We start from the raw sequence: 17,866 nt of genomic DNA, 5'->3' as shown, positions 1-17,866 counted from the left end.
ATAAAGGGGCTTCTCTCTTTTTCTCTTGGTCACTTTGACCAAGAAGAAAATAACAGAGTTTTTATTCTCAAGAAGAATAGTATCGGGGCCACTCTGCTCAGAGGCCACTCTGCTTTGAGGACCCGTTCTCTCCTCCCTCATGCCAAAGATCAGGAACATTGGGCAAAGCGGATAATGATGTCGCCAGCGTCATTACATTTTCATGGCACTTTCAGTTGTGCTGAGCGTGCAAACATTTCAAGGAGACATTTCTAAGAGGTGGCTAGCACAGCATGCCTCTAATGCCCTATGTGAATTGGAATAGAGTATAAAGAACTGTTCAATATTCACCCCATCCCCACATAGGCAAGCATGCACGTGGGTTCATTGTATATGTGTGTGTGCACGTGTGCACACACACATTTGTCCTTCATTTCAAATGCAACACAATGGATGGAAATTGCCTTCCTAGTACTGGGGTATGGATGCAAACACCAACAGAGAAGCAGCCGCTACTTCCAAACTGAACACATGTGAGATTTGCCCTTTAATTAGCATCTGCAGCTGCTGCCATCAGAAGGGTCTGTCTCTGTTGGCCTGAAAGTCTTTGCTTTAAAAGAGCAAGTCCATTATAGCTCCAAACCAGGCTCGTCTGTCAGCTGCTGTGCTTTTTCTGCCATCAGCGGGGTTGCCACATTGTTTTGGGCTGTTTCACTCTAGGATTCTTTCCTCCTCCTGTGCCCCCAGGGTTTGATTACTATGCCTTGGTGATCCTCATTTGGGTGACCTGCAGCTGCTCATTGTGTGTTCAGGAGACATCTCCAGTTCTTGCAAGGAGGGAAGATCATTGGCTTCAGTGCTGATGGACTGGTTATTTTCTAGCCCTTTGTTGTCAGTGATCTTGTCTTGATATGCAGAAAGGCTCCAGGTAGCCACTGAAAAACATATACGCAGCAGAGGTGATGGCTCTATGAAAGCCATGTTTCATCAAGGGCATTGCTGCTATGGAAACTTTTAATTCACTTGGAGTAGGGAGCCATATTGGTTCCACAGCCTCCTCAGCAGTGGGTCCCAACACAGTGCTGGGCTAGCTGCATCTGAATCACTCCAGTAGCTCCTTAAAACTGTAGATTCCTGGGTCCCGCCCATGGAATGTGATCCATGAAGTCTGGGGTTATTCCCTGGAATCCTTTAAGCTCCCTAAGTGGTTGGGATAGGAAAGAGATATGCTTTACCTTACTATACTGCTTATTATTATTATTTTAAAATTCTTGCTGGGCGCAGTGGCTCACACCTGTAATCCCAGCACATTGGGAGATGGAGGCGGGTGGATCACTTGAGGTCAGGAGTTCGAGACCAGCCTGGCCAACATGATGAAATCCCGTCTCTACTAAAAATACAAAAATTAGCTGGGCGTGGTGGCATGTGCCTGTAGTCCCAGCTACTCGGGAAGCTGAGGCAGGAGAATCGCTTGAACCCAGGAGGCAGAGGTGCAGTGAGCCGAGATCATGGCACTGCACTCCAGCCTGAGCAACAGAGTGAGACTCCGTCTCAAGAAAAAAAAAACCCAAAAAACAAAACTATTTTTCATTATACCAGAACGTCAGCTGTATGGAGGCAGGGATTTTTTCTGTTTTATTCACTGCTGTTTCCCTAATATCTAGAATAGTGGCTGGCACATGATAGGCACTCAAATATTGATTAAGATGAGTCTATTTTATTTTCTTTTAAATTTTTAATTTTTATTACAGGTGGGGTCTCACTTTGTTGCCCAAGCTGGTCTCAAAACTCCTGGCCTCAAGCGATTGTACTGCCTCAGCCTCCCAAAGGGCTAGGATAGGCATGAGCCATCATGCCTGGCTTGTCTTATTTTTAAGAAGCACTTCTGGTGATTCTGATGGACAATCAGGCTTGGGAAGTTCTAACCTAGAGGACCTACAGTTGTCTTGGGGTAGAAGCCAAGGCTATCCTGGTTTTTAGAATCAGTGCCTTACTGGGCATCCCTGAAGAGTAAAAGTCAGGGACAGAGTTACATTTTTGGACAAAACCAGATGCTGTGAATGGACTCTCGGTCACAACCTGGATGGCGACTTGGTCCTTAACTTCTTCATCGTTTTCTGCTCACCCTGTTCTTTGGTTCACAGCAAGTCACCTGATAAGAAGACTCGAAGACTCCCAGTTTGTTACTTTAGATGATGCTTTTGGAACCTCTTGGTACCATTTTAACAATCCAAACGTATTTTCTGAAAGCACTCAAGTCCTGGGTCTTTATTGTATCTTTAAGCTATAACAGCATGATGATTGAATAAGCCTTGGTTGGCCACACACAAGCCATCTTCCCCATGGGCTCCATTCATACTAGAATGAGCAGCTATACCCCAGTAGTATAGTTTTGGGATATGGGTAACATCTTGGGATAGCCACATTTACTCAGTAAATGTCTGGATTACATTCTCCTAATGGTGCACTGTTGGAATCTTTGGTGTGGTAACCTGGAATAGTGTTGGTGGGTCAAGTTTGATTAGCATCTTTGATAAGAACCCAGTCTATTTAGAGGTTTGTCATTGAGTGTGTCTGTTTTGGCCTCGTGTGAAGCATGCTGTGTAGCAGCTGTTGTAATTTTTGTTGCTTGTTTTCTCAATCAACCCTGGTTTTGAAGAAATGGGAAGTTGTTCCACTCTTAGACTGATCTGATTTGGGAGGGGATTTTCAGTTCAGGAAGTTGGATCTTCTGAATGGAAGCAAAGAATACATGTCTTTTTGCCACTTTACAAGGTGGCTCTTGTTTTCTGAACTATTTTACTGGTCATTGCAAATGGAATGTCTGGAGTAGCTGCCAAATACTAAGTTGTGTTCAGTTTGTCACTGAGTTGCCGGTGGCTGCCCTGCTATGCATATGACTTTCTCAGCCTTAAACTTACAAGCCATACTGTTTTTTTTCACATCTTTAATACAGCCATAGGAAATTTATAACTGTGATGTGTCGTCATAAATATGCATTGTTCTTATTTTAAGACATTTCAGTACTAAAAGTATAAGTACTTCTGTTATTATCTGTGAATTTCTTTCCTTTTTCTTTTTTTGGATATTTAAGACCTTTTTAATGTCAATATATATTTTAAAATATATATTTAAAACAGACATAAATTAGCATTCACCCACATACCCAGGGCCTGTGGAGAACCAGGTTGGGATGAGTGGGTGAGCTACAGGCAGCCAGGTGGCTCCTGTGGGCTCCTCGAGGACTGGGGTGAGTAACTAATGTCTGCTAGGAACTTGGGGGAAAGAAAGTGTGTATGTTAGGTGCTGCCCCCTTCTAAGTGTTCCTCTTGTTCATAAATCTTTTTTTTTTTTTTTTTTTTGAGATGGAGTCTTGCTCTGTTGCCAGGCTGGAGTGCAGTGGCGTGATCTTGGCTCACTGCAACCTTTGCCTCCCGGGTTCAAGGGATTCTCCTGCCTCAGCCTCCCGAGTAGCTGGGACTACAGGCATGCACCACCATGCCCAGCTAATTTTTGTATTTTTAGTAAAGACAGGGCTTCACCATGTTGGCGAGGGTGGTCTCGATCTCTTGACCTCGTGGTCTGCCCTCCTCGGCCTCCCAAAGTGCTGGGATTACAGGCATAAGCCACTGTGCCCGGCCCATAAATAAAAATTTTTTCAGCAATTGTTGTACAAATGGAACCTTACTCTTCAAATGCAATTGTCCAGTGTCTGGCTTAATGTCTGCTGTTGTCAGAAACCATGTGAATGGAGTAGATTCTCAGGTTAGAAGGAGCCCCCGGGGAGGATGCGCGAGTCACTGGCTTCTCCAGGGGTCTCTGGTTTGGGGTTGCCTTGGTGCTGGACACGCTTCCTGGAGATTTTACTGGACCAGCCTGAGGCCTTTGGGGCTCTGTGCAGATGCTCTACTTCTGACTTGTCTAGAGCTTTCTTCTAATTCTGGACTAAAAGCAAGCAGGAGTTTGGAGGATGATGGTGAGAATTCACATCCCCGAGTTGGCTTTTGGAATGCAGTAGTTTGTGAGATTTAGTGTTTTTTTTAAGAAGTATATTCAGATCTTGCCTTTTTCCCAGAAAGCATATGAGACAACTTCCAAGACATTTATAGCATGGCTAATAAAATGGGAAATCAGGGCGAAGGACAGGAGAACTCAATAAGGGTTAACATGGCTACAGCGATTGTCTAAATGGGTTCTTTTTGCTGGCCAGAGCAGAAAGGATCATGCAGTAAAGTGGGGGGGGGGGAAGGATGGGAATTGAATGGTAGGTGAAGACTTCTTGTTGGTGCCAGGCACTGTGCCAGGCCCTCCGAGGACCTTGTCTTACTTAATCCTCACACAGCACTGCAAGGGGATTAGTCTTATCCCTGTTTTAGAGAGGATGAAACTGAAAGGCAGAGAGGTGAAGTCACCAGCAGGAGGCTGAAGCCACCAAGGCTAACTGGCCTTATGGCCACCTAGGGACTCAGGAATATCACACCTGTTTATCATCAAAAGGAGAAAGGATTTCAGTTCCTTGGGGTAGAAGACTTTCTTTTTGCTAATAAAACATTTTACTTGAGGCTTCATATTCTTCTTCAAGATTTTTTTCCTGTGTATGTACCAACACATGTAATAATTCCTTATTTATTACAAAAAAGGGGTTGTACTTTATTCTTTATAAGATTTCACTTTATATTGTCGTGGACAATTTTCCATGGCAGTATGAATAAATGGAATCTGTTTGTTTTTAATATCTTTGTCTTATCCCATTGTTTGCATATGTCATATTTTAGCCAGTCTCTAACTGATGGATAGCTGAATGATTTCCATGGTTTTTTCCCCTGTTACAAACAATACTGCAAAGAATCTATTTATCTTTCTATTTATCTGCAAACTATTGTAAGTACCTGTAAAGTAAATTGTTAGAAGTGGAATTACTAGGTCAAAGGGGATATTTTCACATTTAAATTTTGAATAGAGGCTGTCAGTTGCCTTCCACGCTGACTATAAAAGGAAAAGATTGTATCACATTTATTGCAAGCCTTCTGTATTCTGCTGGGTGCTGAGGGGAATACAGAAAGGATATAAGAGAGTGGTTGCCCTCTAGGAATATCCGTCTACACTGTACCTAATCCTAGGGAATGTCTGGGGTGTCAGCTTGTGGGTGGGGAAGTGGGTGGATTTAATTCAACTTTTCAAGCTTGCCTTGCAAACACTGTGCATGGTGTCTGGGACTAGTCTTTCATTATATTGATGCCCCTGGGTTACAGATGTAATTTCCTTAGGGCAGGGACTTCATCCTATGTGACTTACAGTGTGCATTACACATCTTCTTTGCTTTGTGGAGACCTTGTTATTATAACACATCAGGTGATCTTTGAGGATCTAATTGAGGCATTCCCTATTTTTGGGTGTGTGAAGAATTAATAACTTTGGCATTCTATACAGGTCATGGAATATCAGCCTGGAGGGGACTTGCTGTCACTTTTGAATAGATATGAGGACCAGTTAGATGAGAATCTGATTCAGTTTTACCTAGCTGAGCTGATTTTGGCTGTTCACAGCGTTCATCTGATGGGATACGTGCATCGGTAAGTGAGACTCTGGTAGCATTTTTATGCTGAGGATTTTCCTGTGTCGCATAAGAGTTCCTGCATGGAAATGAGTGGATGAATGATTTCAGGATCAAGATAATGCCCCATCCAATTTTTAGTCAGTCTACCAATAACTGGCTGAAAGCAAACTTTCCAAAATGGAGGACATTTCAGCTTGCCTATCCAGCAGTGCAATAGATCTAGGATTGTAATGTGCTCAAGTTAGCTAGTAAGATCTGTTAGTGTAGCTAAATAAGACTGGGAACTCTTGCATGGGTTCTTTGGGTTATATGATAAAAGAACTGAATTTGGTTTGCAGAAGGAAATGTCATACCACATAGTAGTGTATGTACTTCTCTAACTGTGCCCGTTAGAATTTACAATTTTTTTTTTCTTTTTTGAGACACAGTCTAGCTCTGTTGCCAGGCTGGAGTGCAATGGCACCATCTTGGCTCACTGCAACCTCTGCCTCCTGGGTTCAAGTGATTCTCCTGCCTCAGCCTCCCAAGTAGCTGGGATTACAGGCATGTGCCCCCACGCCCAGTTAATTTTTGTATTTTTAGTAGAGACGGGGTTTCACCAGGTTGGCCAGGATGATCTCGATCTCCTGACCATGTGATCCACCCACCTTGGCCTCCCAAAGTTCTGGGATTACAGGCATGAGTCACCATGCCTGGCTTACAAAATCCTCAGTTGATTAGTGATTCTTCATGTCTTCATTCATCTGATGTTTTGTATACATCTGAGAATGTTGTGGGAATACAATGATTGTTAGGCCAGGAATCACAAAATTTGAGATAGAGTCTCAGCTTTTCCATTGGCTAGCTACATGACCTTGGGAAAATTTCATAGCTCCTTTTGGCCTTAGTTTTCCTAATGTGAAATGTGTGTCTCTAGGAGAAATAATCCATTGAATAATATGTGTTTCATTTCTCTTTCTTTTCTTTTCCTCCTATCCTTCCTCTCTCCCTCTCTCCCTCTTTCTCTTTCCCCCTCCCTCCATCCCTCTCTTCCTTCCTTTTGGTTAAATTCGTTTTGCAAAATATATGCTAATCATTTATATCCACCAATAGAGGAGGTCTATATAACAGAATACATAAACAAAGATTTTTGGCTCAATTGAGATTCTAGGTTAGCAGTTGCTTGCTGATTGGGATGGAGGAGGCAATTCATGGTCCTGATTTTCTTACAGAGACATCAAGCCTGAGAACATTCTCATTGACCGCACAGGACACATCAAGCTGGTGGATTTTGGATCCGCCGCGAAAATGAACTCAAACAAGATGGTAAAAAATGGAATAAGATAGCTTAATAGAGTTTATACTAAAAAGTATTCTTGGTCCTCCTAAGTTTGGGAAGTGTTGGGATAAAATGGTGAACAATGTTTTGGAGCCTTTGGCAGTGTATGGGGATGGGGACAGGGACACAGAACTATTTCCCAGACAGTGCCACCTTTTTATGTATAGTGCCTGTTAATACCCTACAGGACATTTTTAGGAGCATTCTTATAGTTTGGTTAGAAATAAAGGAAAATGCTAATTTTGTTTCTCTCTTCATTTTTCTTGCCTGTTATAGACTGTCTTTTGTTATATTATCTTTTTTGCTTTAAAATATTTCAATGAAATGGAAACTCCTGTATGTCAAATCCTCTATTTCCTGTGCAGCAAAATTGAAATTAATCACTGGAGCATTTGAACCAAATACCCTTAAGTGTTAAGAACCAAGTGCTCAAAATATCATTTTTAAGTCTTGGATCTTTGGTAGAAATTAAACTGTATTCCACATGCTAAGTAGGACGGCAGGAGGGTAGCTACTGAGATCAAAAGTGAGACTACTTTAGGAAAAAGATGACAAAGTAAAAAAAAGATTAGAGTTTAAAAATCTTCTAATAAAGTTGGTATGTGCTAAAATATGAATTTGGAAGTCAACTCTGCAAAAAAGGATAGGTCTAAGAGAAAATCGACTTAGGTTTTAAGGCTGATTTTACAACTGAGCCACTTGGTGACCTAGACAAATCCTTGGGAACTTTGTCTTTTATACTTTCTCTAGAAAAAACTGATGCTAGTTAAAATGCATAATTTAAGAGGTTAGAGAAGCTGCTCTTCAAAATGCCTCCCCCAGTCTGAGAGTTAAATCCTTTATATAAAGGACAATATGTAAAATTTTCTTTTTTTCTTAAACTGCCTCCAGAAAAGTGGATATTATTAGGTTGATGTTAAGAAAAGGCTTGGAGTTGCATTAACTTTTTGCTCTCTAGCATCTGGCCTGTCTGTTCTGCAGACCTGAGACCTCCTTGAGATAATTTTCTTGGTGTTCAGGCCCTTGGAAAAATAAGTTCCCTATGTTGTCCCGTGTCAAAGTTTCTCATCCTCAGCTCTATTCTTTTTTTCAGGTTATTTTCTTGTAATCTGTTCACTTGATCATTACATTAAGAATTAGATTATATTGCTATAACTACACAGCATTTTATGTTTTAAAAATTATATACAATTTAGAAACAGGCATGAAAACTTAGGTATTAAATTTAGTGGAATAAAGCACAGAAAAAAAGTTAAAATAATGCAGTTTTATCACTTAGGATTAAAACACTTATATGGGCCAGGTGCAGTGCCTCACACCTGTAATCCCAGCACGTTGGGAGGTCGAGGCGGGAGGATTGCTTGAGTTCGAGACCAGCCTGGGCAACAAAATGAGACCTAGTCTCTACAAAAAATCAAAAAATTAGCCAGACATGGTGGTACATGCTTGTAGTCCCAGCCACATGGGAGACCAAGACAGGAGGATCACTGGAGCCAAGGAGGTTGAGGCTGCAATGAGCCATGTTTGCACCATTGCATTCCAGCCTGGGTGACAGAACAAGACCCTGTCTTAAAACAAATTTATATGCTGCATTCGTGAAATTAAAAAAAAAATCATGGATTTAGAAATAAATTGAAGCATAGGTACATTGACAGTGTAACCTCAGCACAACGGACATTTCGATCTGAATAATTCTTTGTTGTGGGGGATGCGCTGTATAAGATGTTTAGCTGCATCCCTGACTCCTACCTCCTAGATGCCATTAGCACCCTCCGCTCCAGCTGTGATAACCAAAAATGTCTCTAGACATTGCCAGATGTGCCTGGAATGGGAGGGTTGGGGGAAGTGGGGTTTGAGAACCCTTAGTTGATCATGCCTGCAGTAGGTTGAGAAGCATCAGAAAGCTAATTAATTAGACAGGAATATGTGTTTGCAGCAAACTAATCAAGTTCTAAAGTTACTGCTTGGTAAATAAATAGGAATTAAGAATAAGACCCTATCTGTGTCTGGGGTCATTCTCTTCGGAGCTCTTGGTGGAGAGACAGGGTTCCCAGTTTCTATTTTTTAGTGCCTCAAACTGCCCTTTTCAGTTATAATTGTAACAACCTTCACAACAAGGCTCAATCTCTGATTATTTTGGTCAAGGAGATATGACACTCAATACTACACACTTGAGAATATTGCCTCTCTTTTTCTCTTGAGCTTTTTGGGTTGGAACGTGACAAGCAGATAAGAAGGAATTTTTTGCATTAAGTGCAAAGTCCTTTTTGTTATAGAAGAGCAATAATCTGCACACTAGATCAAGTCAAGTGTGGATATAAAATTATAATTTTTGGGGGGATATTTTTAATAGTGGTGTTGGGCTAAACATATTTCCTTTAAATGAAATGTCTGTAGGCCTAAAGTAGGTTCTAAATGTTGCCTGTACTCATAGTATACCATATAAAATATAATCCACATTTACTGGAACTGCCGTATATTACTTACCCCAAATCAATCAATCCCTTCCCTATCACCCCCACATAATATCTTCGTATTTTGGATACCTGTGAATCTTAGATCTGTTCAGTTTTCCATTATCCATTGTCTTATTTCAAGCTTCTCATTCAGAATGTTGCTTTGGAGTATTTTCTGTTAGTAAACACAGGGCCAAGTGACTCTAGGACCTGCTGTGTGACTTAGGTCACCCACTTCACTTTATTAGAATCTCAAAGAATGGTGAACAGCTGAGTTCCAATCTGTCTCATTCGGCTCTCATGAAAACAGTCGTAAGGAGATTGTAGATAAACCACATTATATAGCATAGTAAGTGATAATCAACCCCATTTGGCAGTTGCAACCCCACAAGAGATAGCCCTTTTTTAGATTTATGTAGGAGTGAAAAGCTTTATTTTCCACAAGAGGAACAACATAGTAAGAACTCCTTTTCCCCCTGCTTCTGCAGGTATATACTCATGCCCTAGGCAACTTGATGGGTAAAGTTAGGTTTAAATAGTTTTATGTGTAAGCCCTTCCCTTCCCTTCCCTTCCCTTCCCTTCCCTTCCCTTCCCTTCCCTTCCCTTCCCTTCCCTTCCCTTCCCTTCCCTTCCCTTCCCTTCCCTTCCCTTCCCTTCCCTTCCCTTCCCTTCCCTTCCCTTCCCTTCCCTTCCCTTCCCTTCCCTTCCTTCCTTCCTTCCCCTCCCCTCCCCTTCCCTTCCTTCCTTTCTTTCTTTTCTTTCAAGACAGAGTCTTGCTCTGTCACCCAGGCTGGAGTGCAGTGGGCGACCTTGGCTCACTGCAACGTCCGCCTCCTGGGTTCAAGAGTTTCTCTTGCCTCAGCTCCCCGAGTAGCTGGGATTACAGGTGCCCGCAACCATGCCTGGCTAATTTTTGTATTTTAGTAGAGATGGGGTTTCACCATGTTGAAGCATTTTATGGAAAGGGGTTAGGAGGAGGAAGACATTGGTTTTCTTTCTTCCTCATCTGCTTTTTGTTAGTAAAAGAATCTGCTAAGCTAACTCTTTTCTTTCTCCCTCCCTCTCTGCCTCTTTCAGTTCTTCTCCCCTTCTTTCCTTCCTTCCTTCCTTCCTTCCTTCCTTCCTTCCTTCCTTCCTTCCTTCCTTCCTTCCTTTTCCTTCTCCCCCTTTCTCCCAAAATATGGCAGACTCTTCTGTCCCCTAGTCATTCTCATATAGTCTTCTGAACTTGTTTATTTTCTTCCCTGTTAATACAGTAAAAATTAACTAAGTTGGCCAGGAGTGGTGGCACATGCCTGTAATCCCAGCACTTTGGGAGGCCGAGGCGAGCGGATCACCTGAGGTCAGGAGTTTGAGACCAGCCTGGCCAACATGGTGAAACCCTGTCTCTACTAAAAAAAAATTTTTAAAATTAGCTGGGTGTGGTGGTGCACACCTGTAGTCCCAGCTATTCAGGAGGCTGAGGCAGGAGAATTGCTTGAACCCAGTGGGTGGAGGTTGCAGTGAGCTAAGATCGCGCCACTGCTCTCTAGCCTGGGCAACAGAGCAACAGTCTTTAAAACAAACAAAAAAAATTAACTAAGTTAAGTAGTACTTGGGCCCTATCAGATAGTGTCCTCCTGCAGGCAGGCTGGGCCCCTACTACAGGTTCACTTTTAATATCTCACCCAGATTAGCTGGCTGAATTGCCACCAGAGGAGAGTGAAAGCATATTGCAAAATCATAATCAGGACATGTGAGATTATGTGTTGAACAGGTTTAATGTGCTTGGGGTCAGTGACTAATGGGAACTTAGCAGTCATTAACTGTCATTGAAAACCTTTGTTAATTACTATTATGCACTTAGAGATTTGTTAATTAACAAAGAATAATGCCTTTGCTAATCACTATTATGCACTTAAGAGGAAGCCAGTTGGTATTTTTCCCTTCATAGCTTTCTAGTACAAATTAATAAAATTTAGAAAATGATTGTGCATAAATGTGTATAATCATGTATCTGTTAGGGGGCAAAAATTAGTTGGGGAATTATCTTTCTTTGATAAGTCTTATCATTAGTTTGAAAATGAGGCATTGGCAATTCATACTGTTTGGCTGGGTCATCCTGAGAAACACGCCCCAGTCAATTCTGTTTTTGCAACTCTTTGGTTGTGAACAAGTGACTGTGCCCTGTGAGCTGCAAATAAGGAGAACTGAATATTCCCGAACAGTCTGTGGCAATAAAACAAAATCCAGTAAGTGCAAATGGTACGTATTCAACAATTGTGTAGTTAGGTCCTGCAAGGTAATTAGACATAAAGGATAAGTATTTAATCAATAATATAGTAGCATTTTCATTACCTAGTCAAATCAAGATGGTACGGTTTTCCTTCTCTTGTTTTGTTATCTAAAAAATATCTACTGCGGCCAGGCTCCGTGGCTCACACTTGTAATCCTAGCACTTTGGGAGGCTGAGATGGGTGGATCACGAGGTCAAGAGATCGAGACCATCCTGGCCAAACATAGTGAAACCCCGTCTCTACTAAAAATACAAAAATTATCTGGGTGTGGTGGCACGCACCTGTAGTCCCAGCTACTCGAGAGGCTGAGGCAAGAGAATTGCTTGAACCTGGGAGATGGAGGTTGCAGTGAGCTGAGATCGCACCACTGCACTCCAGCCTGGCGACAGAGCGAGACTCCATCTAGAAAAAAAAAAAATCTATTGGTTATTGTCAGTGCATTTTAACTAAAACCCTTTAGTTTAATTCTAACCTGTGCTGAGCTCTTTAATATTTACATACATATTAAAAAACAGAATCAGCCCAGATTTCCCAACATATTAAGGCTTCTCCTTGACTTAAGCTACTTTCAGTTCTTCAAGCTTAAGTAACCCTGTGGTTTTGTCTTAGGTCAAATATTTTCCCCTTTGTCTCCCCTTCTGTCCATCAAGCCAAGCCTGCCTGTGGGTTTTGGATGGTGTGACCATCTGGCTTTCTTGAAGGGGCACTTACAGTGGAAGTTTTATTGCCCAAACCAGTGGACAGTCCATGTCAGGAATGATTGTATGACACTGCTTTCTGGGTTTAGGGCTTGGAAAAACCTATATCAGAGTGTGGGCCCAAGGGAAGGGGTGAAAAGAGAGGAGAGGGAAGAATAGGTCTGTTTCATATAATGAGAAAGTCTCATGGCAGAGGAATGGATGAGATTCAAGTTACAGGCTGGAAGAGCTTCATCCAGAATCAGCCCCGGGGAGAGGAGACCTCATCATGTCCTCACTAAACATTCACTTTCCTCTCCACACCCAGTTAAAGCAAAGCAAATTTACTTTCTTGATGTAAAGCCCAGCCTTCAAGGTATGTGGACTTACCCACAAAATCGCTTGCCTTACTCAGGGGCATTTACCATCGTTTAGTGAGGAAAAAGTTCTTTTGTACCATATAACTGCTGACCTGAGAGAAGCCCATTATGATATAGAGTTATGGGACAGCTGGTCAACACACTATATAACTAAAATCAGGGCCTCTCTGTTTTGATGGGGAGAAAAATTAGAGAAGGAATCTTTAGACTTCAAATTTCATGGCTCAGTACAACGTCAAAATAATTTTGAAGACCAAAGGGGTTGCCAGCTTACTAGGCTGCCTAGACAGGGGTGGGTATGAGGGGAAGAAAGCCTACTTCTTTCATCAATAGCATATCAAGAAACAAAGGACATTTAAACACTAAAAAAGTCAGAAGGACAAATTCTCAGAAAAAAAGGACAGTCCTTTAAATGGGTTACATTTAGCTTTATAAAATGCCCTCCTGTATTGTCCTAATCTTTCTTTGCCAAGGTCAAGTGCTTGGGTGCCATTGGATTATAAGCCCCTGGGTTTCTGAACAGTGTGGGAGGGAATCACAGGAACAAGGGTTAGGGGTGAGGAAAAGGAACTCATTAACCTTGGGCCCTGGGTGGAAGTTAATTATCATGTCTTGCCCTGCGGGTGGGTTGAAGTAGGAACGTTAATTCCAAAGGCAGTTTTCCAAATTTTTGAACTTGAGATTTGTAATATTATATTGCCAGTTAGCCACCAATTCTGTTCTGTTCTGTTCTCTTCTCTTCTCTTCTCTTCTCTTCTCTTCTCTTCTCTTCTCTCCTCTTCTCTTCTCTTCTCTTTCTTCTTTTCTTTTCTTACAGTCTCGCTGTCACCCAGGCTGGAGTGTGATGACACAATCTTGGCTCACTGCAACCTCCACCTCCCAGGTTCAAGCGATTCTTGTGCCTCAGCCTCCCGAGTAGCTGGGACCACAGGTTTGCACCACCATGCCTGACTAATTTTTGTATTTTTAGTAGAGATGGGGCTTCACCATGTTGGCCATGCTGGTCTCAAACTCCTGGCCTCAAATGATCCACCCACCTTGGCCTCCCAAAGTGTTGGGATTACAGGCATGGGCCACCTGGCCAACCACCAGTTTTCTAGTAGTGGTTAGGTTGATCTTTTAGATTCATTTTTAGAATTTATTATCATTTTGCTGTTATCATAAGAGAAGTTCTATCATATCAATAACTTGTATTAGGAAAGACATTTTCCATTCCCGGTATATCCAACTCTCATTCGTATAACCAAAGGGTGTATGTATATCATCAACAACTCTTGCCCTTTTGCCCTTGAATTGCGTTATATGCTGTGTGCTTTTTTTTTTTTTTTTTTAATTAGTAAAGCGTTTGCGTTTCCTGACAGTGTGCCACTTGACAGCTGGTTTAAGTGCCTGGGAGAATAGTAATCAGTGGCAAATCAGCTTGTGTCTGAAATGTGGCTGTTGGCAGTCTACTTGAGGATAATTGAAAGTTTGCTGTATTCGTTTTATTGATGGGATTCTAGGTGAATGCCAAACTCCCGATTGGGACCCCAGATTACATGGCTCCTGAAGTGCTGACTGTGATGAACGGGGACGGAAAAGGCACCTACGGCCTGGACTGTGACTGGTGGTCAGTGGGCGTGATTGCCTATGAGATGATTTATGGGAGATCCCCCTTCGCAGAGGGAACCTCTGCCAGAACCTTCAATAACATCATGAATTTCCAGGTAAAGAGTCCTTAGAAGATTTCGAAGTCATATTGAGAAACATTATTTAAAAATTGTGCGAATGAGGCTGGGCGTGGTGGCTCACGCCTGTAATCCCAGCACTTTGGGAGGCCGAGGCGGGTGGATCACGAGGTCAGGAGATCGAGACCATCCTGGCTAACACAGTGAATCCCCATCTCTACTAAAAAATACAAAAAAATTAGCCAGTTGTGGTGGTGGGCGTCTGTAGTCCCAGCTACTCTGGAGGCTGAGGCAGGAGAATGGCATGAACCCAGGAGGCAGAGCTTGCAGTGAGCCAAGATTGCGCCACTGTACTCCAGCAGCCTGGGCAGCAGAGTGAGACTCTGTCTAAAAAACAAAACAAAACAAAACAAGACAAAAAAACAAAAATTTGTGTGAATGAATGTTTATAGAATGTTGTTTAAAAATTGTGTGCATGAATATTTTATACGTATCGTGTGAATGAATGTTTATAGAATGTTAGATGTTATTTAAAAATTGTGTGAATGAGTGTTTCAGCAGTGCTGGAAAATAATAATAGCAAATACTTATATGGCACTTAACTCTGTGCCAAAGGCTATTCTAAACATTTTATTAATTGTATTTCGTGGAATCTCAGCTGCCAGTAATGATAAGACTACACCATTATTTTATGTACTGCTAAGAAAGAAAAACTGCTGCCAGTGAGTCTATAATATTTTTATTGATTATAAAATAAATGCATCTTGATTTCAGTGCTGTTAACTGTGAATAACTGTGAGTCTTAGAATTGAGGAGATATAGTTTAGTCAGTTAGTTAATCTTCAAACAACCCTGCGAGGTAAGTATTATTATTTTCATTTATAGATGAGGAAACCAAAGCACTGAAGGTGAAGTAACTGGCACTAAATAACACAGGCAGTCTGGCCCTGAAGTCCGTGCTCTTGATTTTTCGATATACTCCTTAGTACTAACTATTGAATATGGTATTAAAATTGAATGAGGAAATGAATTAGAAATACAATTAACATATAGATATGTGTTTTACTATATATATATATACAGTAAAACTATTTTCTAATAACTGTACTTTCTACTACATTAAGCCTATTTTTTTTTTTTTTTTTTTGAGATGGAGTCTCGCTCTCTTACCCAGGCTGGAGTGCAGTGGCACAATATTGGCTCACTGCAACCCCTAACTCCTGGGTTCAAGCGATTCTCCTGCCTCAGCCTCCTGAGTAGCTGGGATCACAGGTGCCCACCACCATGCCTGGCTAATTTTTGTATTTTTAGTAGAGATGGGGTTTCACCATGTTGGCTAGGCTGGTCTTGAACTCTTGACCTCAGGTGATCCGCCTGCCTCAGCCTCCCAAAGTATTGGGATTACAGGCATGAGCCACTGTGCCCGGCCCATGAAGCTCATTTCTTAAGGCTCTGAAAAATGTATATTTTTTAGTTTCAACCAAAAGGAAAAGGAACGTATTTCCTAGGTTTTTGTATCTCACCTAATTTTCATCTTTCTGGAATGCTTAATACATATTTTTATGTACATCTATTATTTGTTATTCTTGAGCCTCCTCTTGAGTGAAAATTTCCCCTTAGATGACTCTTGGAGCTAATTTATTTCCTTCCCTTTAGCTCACTCACTCATTCAATCATTCAATAACAAGTGCATTATCATACCAGGCACTGTTAGGTACCAGGTTTACAGGGATGAGCAGAAGAAGCAGGCCCTCTCTGCCTTCTTTCTTTTTCATCACACTGAAATCGCAGTGCATTGTGTATGTGCAAAAGTAGAGTGCAGAGGGAACATGCAGAAAGGAGTTATAGGATAGAAAAGGTAGCCAAGGAAAGCAGTGAGAACAGCATGATTTGTTCAGGGAGCTTTAAATAGCTCATCATTGTTGGACAGCAAAGGGAGAGATGGGGAGCGTGGCGAGATGAGATGGGAAGGGGAGCCGGGGTCAAGCCATGGAGGACGCTGAACCCCTACAAAGGAACTAAGCCTATTGATGTGAACAGGCCACTTATTTTGGGAACATGCCTTTGGTCCAAAGGGAAGAGGGCACGAAACTTCCTTCTCTAAAAAACAAAAAAGAGAAACTTGCATATATGAGAAATACTTTCTTCACTTTGGGGCATGAGAAACGGAATCCCTGCTAAGGAAATAATTCTCTTATTTTTTTTTGGAACAGCGGTTTTTGAAGTTTCCAGATGACCCCAAAGTGAGCAGTGACTTTCTTGATCTGATTCAAAGCTTGTTGTGTGGCCAGAAAGAGAGACTGAAGTTTGAAGGTCTTTGCTGCCATCCTTTCTTCTCTAAAATCGAGTGGAATAACATTCGTAACTGTAAGTAGGGCTGTTTTCCTTAATTCGGGATGTTGGGATTATGAAACACGCAAGAGAGATCTGAGATTATTCTGGTCCAAAGAAGCTTCTGTAAATTACATAAATAAAGGCTTTAATTATCTACAGGAGTAGTAAAGGCTAATGATATAGCTGTCTTTGAGTAATAATTCTGCTTTAAAATTATTTGTGTAGAACTGGGTCATTTATCAAACTCTGTGTTTATGTGGCCTTTAGAATATTATCCCTCAGTAAGTTAGAGGCACAGATTAATGGAGTTTAAAGGTTGTCACTTGGTTTGCCAGTTTCTTCCAAAAAAAGTGGATCTAGGTATTTCATTCACAGATCAGGAAAAAGACTCAGATTAGGCAACATGCCCAGGTTGTTCTGCTAATGGCTGAGTTTAAACAAAAACCATAAACACCTCCCTGTGTTTATTCATTTGTTTCGCTCGATAATATTTGTCTTTGCTCACAAGCATGTAAAACCTATAATGTATATGCACAGTAGATTCATTCATACATCACTTTTTATAATCAGTTAGTGCAAACTGAATGAATTCATTAAAAACAAAGACCTGGTTTATTATCAACAGAAACCACGCAATGCTCTTTTTTCTTTTACCAGTTGGTGATCTTTTAAAAATCTTTTTAATTCTTGGATGTGTTGTTGATTGAATGTGTTCTACCGAATGATCAGCACAGATTAGAGCCAGTAGGAAAGCAGTTGTGCTGTTTGAGTATGTGTTTTGTTTTTGGTGATGGAGGGAGGTTGGGAAATGGAACCTGTTTCTAGGTGTCAAAACCAGGCTTCTGATTGGAGATGTGTTATAATTATAATTGCTTGCACCTTCAGCTAGGACATAGTATGGTAAAAAATCAGTATTGTCCAGTTGTAAACCATTTTGATGGTTTCTCTAACCTTCTGCTGAAATATTTAAGTAGGTCGCATTTCCATAAATCTTTCTTGGCAAATGTTTTTATTATTTGGGTGGCCACATTGCTTTATTTTTCTAAATAAATAGGCATCTCCCCCCAAATCTCCAAGGTTCAGACCTTTTAGTCAGTAATATATTTTCAGGGCATTCTTCCTTTTATGCTTTTAGAAAGATGTTATAGACTTTCTTTTAGATGCTGTTCAAGTACTTAATCTTTTCTTGTCTTGCCTTTTTATCTCTGTAATTTTCTTGAA

General features: G+C 41.3%; 1 protein-coding gene across 17 annotated transcripts in view; it reads left to right on the top strand.

Annotated features, from left to right (window-relative positions):
- The window catches only part of CIT (citron rho-interacting serine/threonine kinase), a 191,867-nt gene that overhangs the window by 37,659 nt on the left and 136,342 nt on the right, over positions 1-17,866 (top strand). For all 17 annotated transcript variants that reach the window (XM_055239770.2, XM_063614616.1, XM_063614612.1 and 14 more), the window contains exons 6-9: positions 5,410-5,552; positions 6,748-6,841; positions 14,147-14,350; positions 16,525-16,678. In XM_055239770.2, the coding sequence (XP_055095745.1) occupies positions 5,410-5,552; positions 6,748-6,841; positions 14,147-14,350; positions 16,525-16,678 (595 nt within the window). The remainder of the gene's footprint in view (positions 1-5,409; positions 5,553-6,747; positions 6,842-14,146; positions 14,351-16,524; positions 16,679-17,866) is intronic.

Source organism: Symphalangus syndactylus, chromosome 13, assembly GCF_028878055.3.
Source record: "Symphalangus syndactylus isolate Jambi chromosome 13, NHGRI_mSymSyn1-v2.1_pri, whole genome shotgun sequence".
NCBI classification, from domain to species: Eukaryota; Metazoa; Chordata; class Mammalia; order Primates; family Hylobatidae; genus Symphalangus; species Symphalangus syndactylus.
Note: the sequence above shows the minus strand (reverse complement) of the source record. Positions and strands in the feature narration are given on the sequence as shown.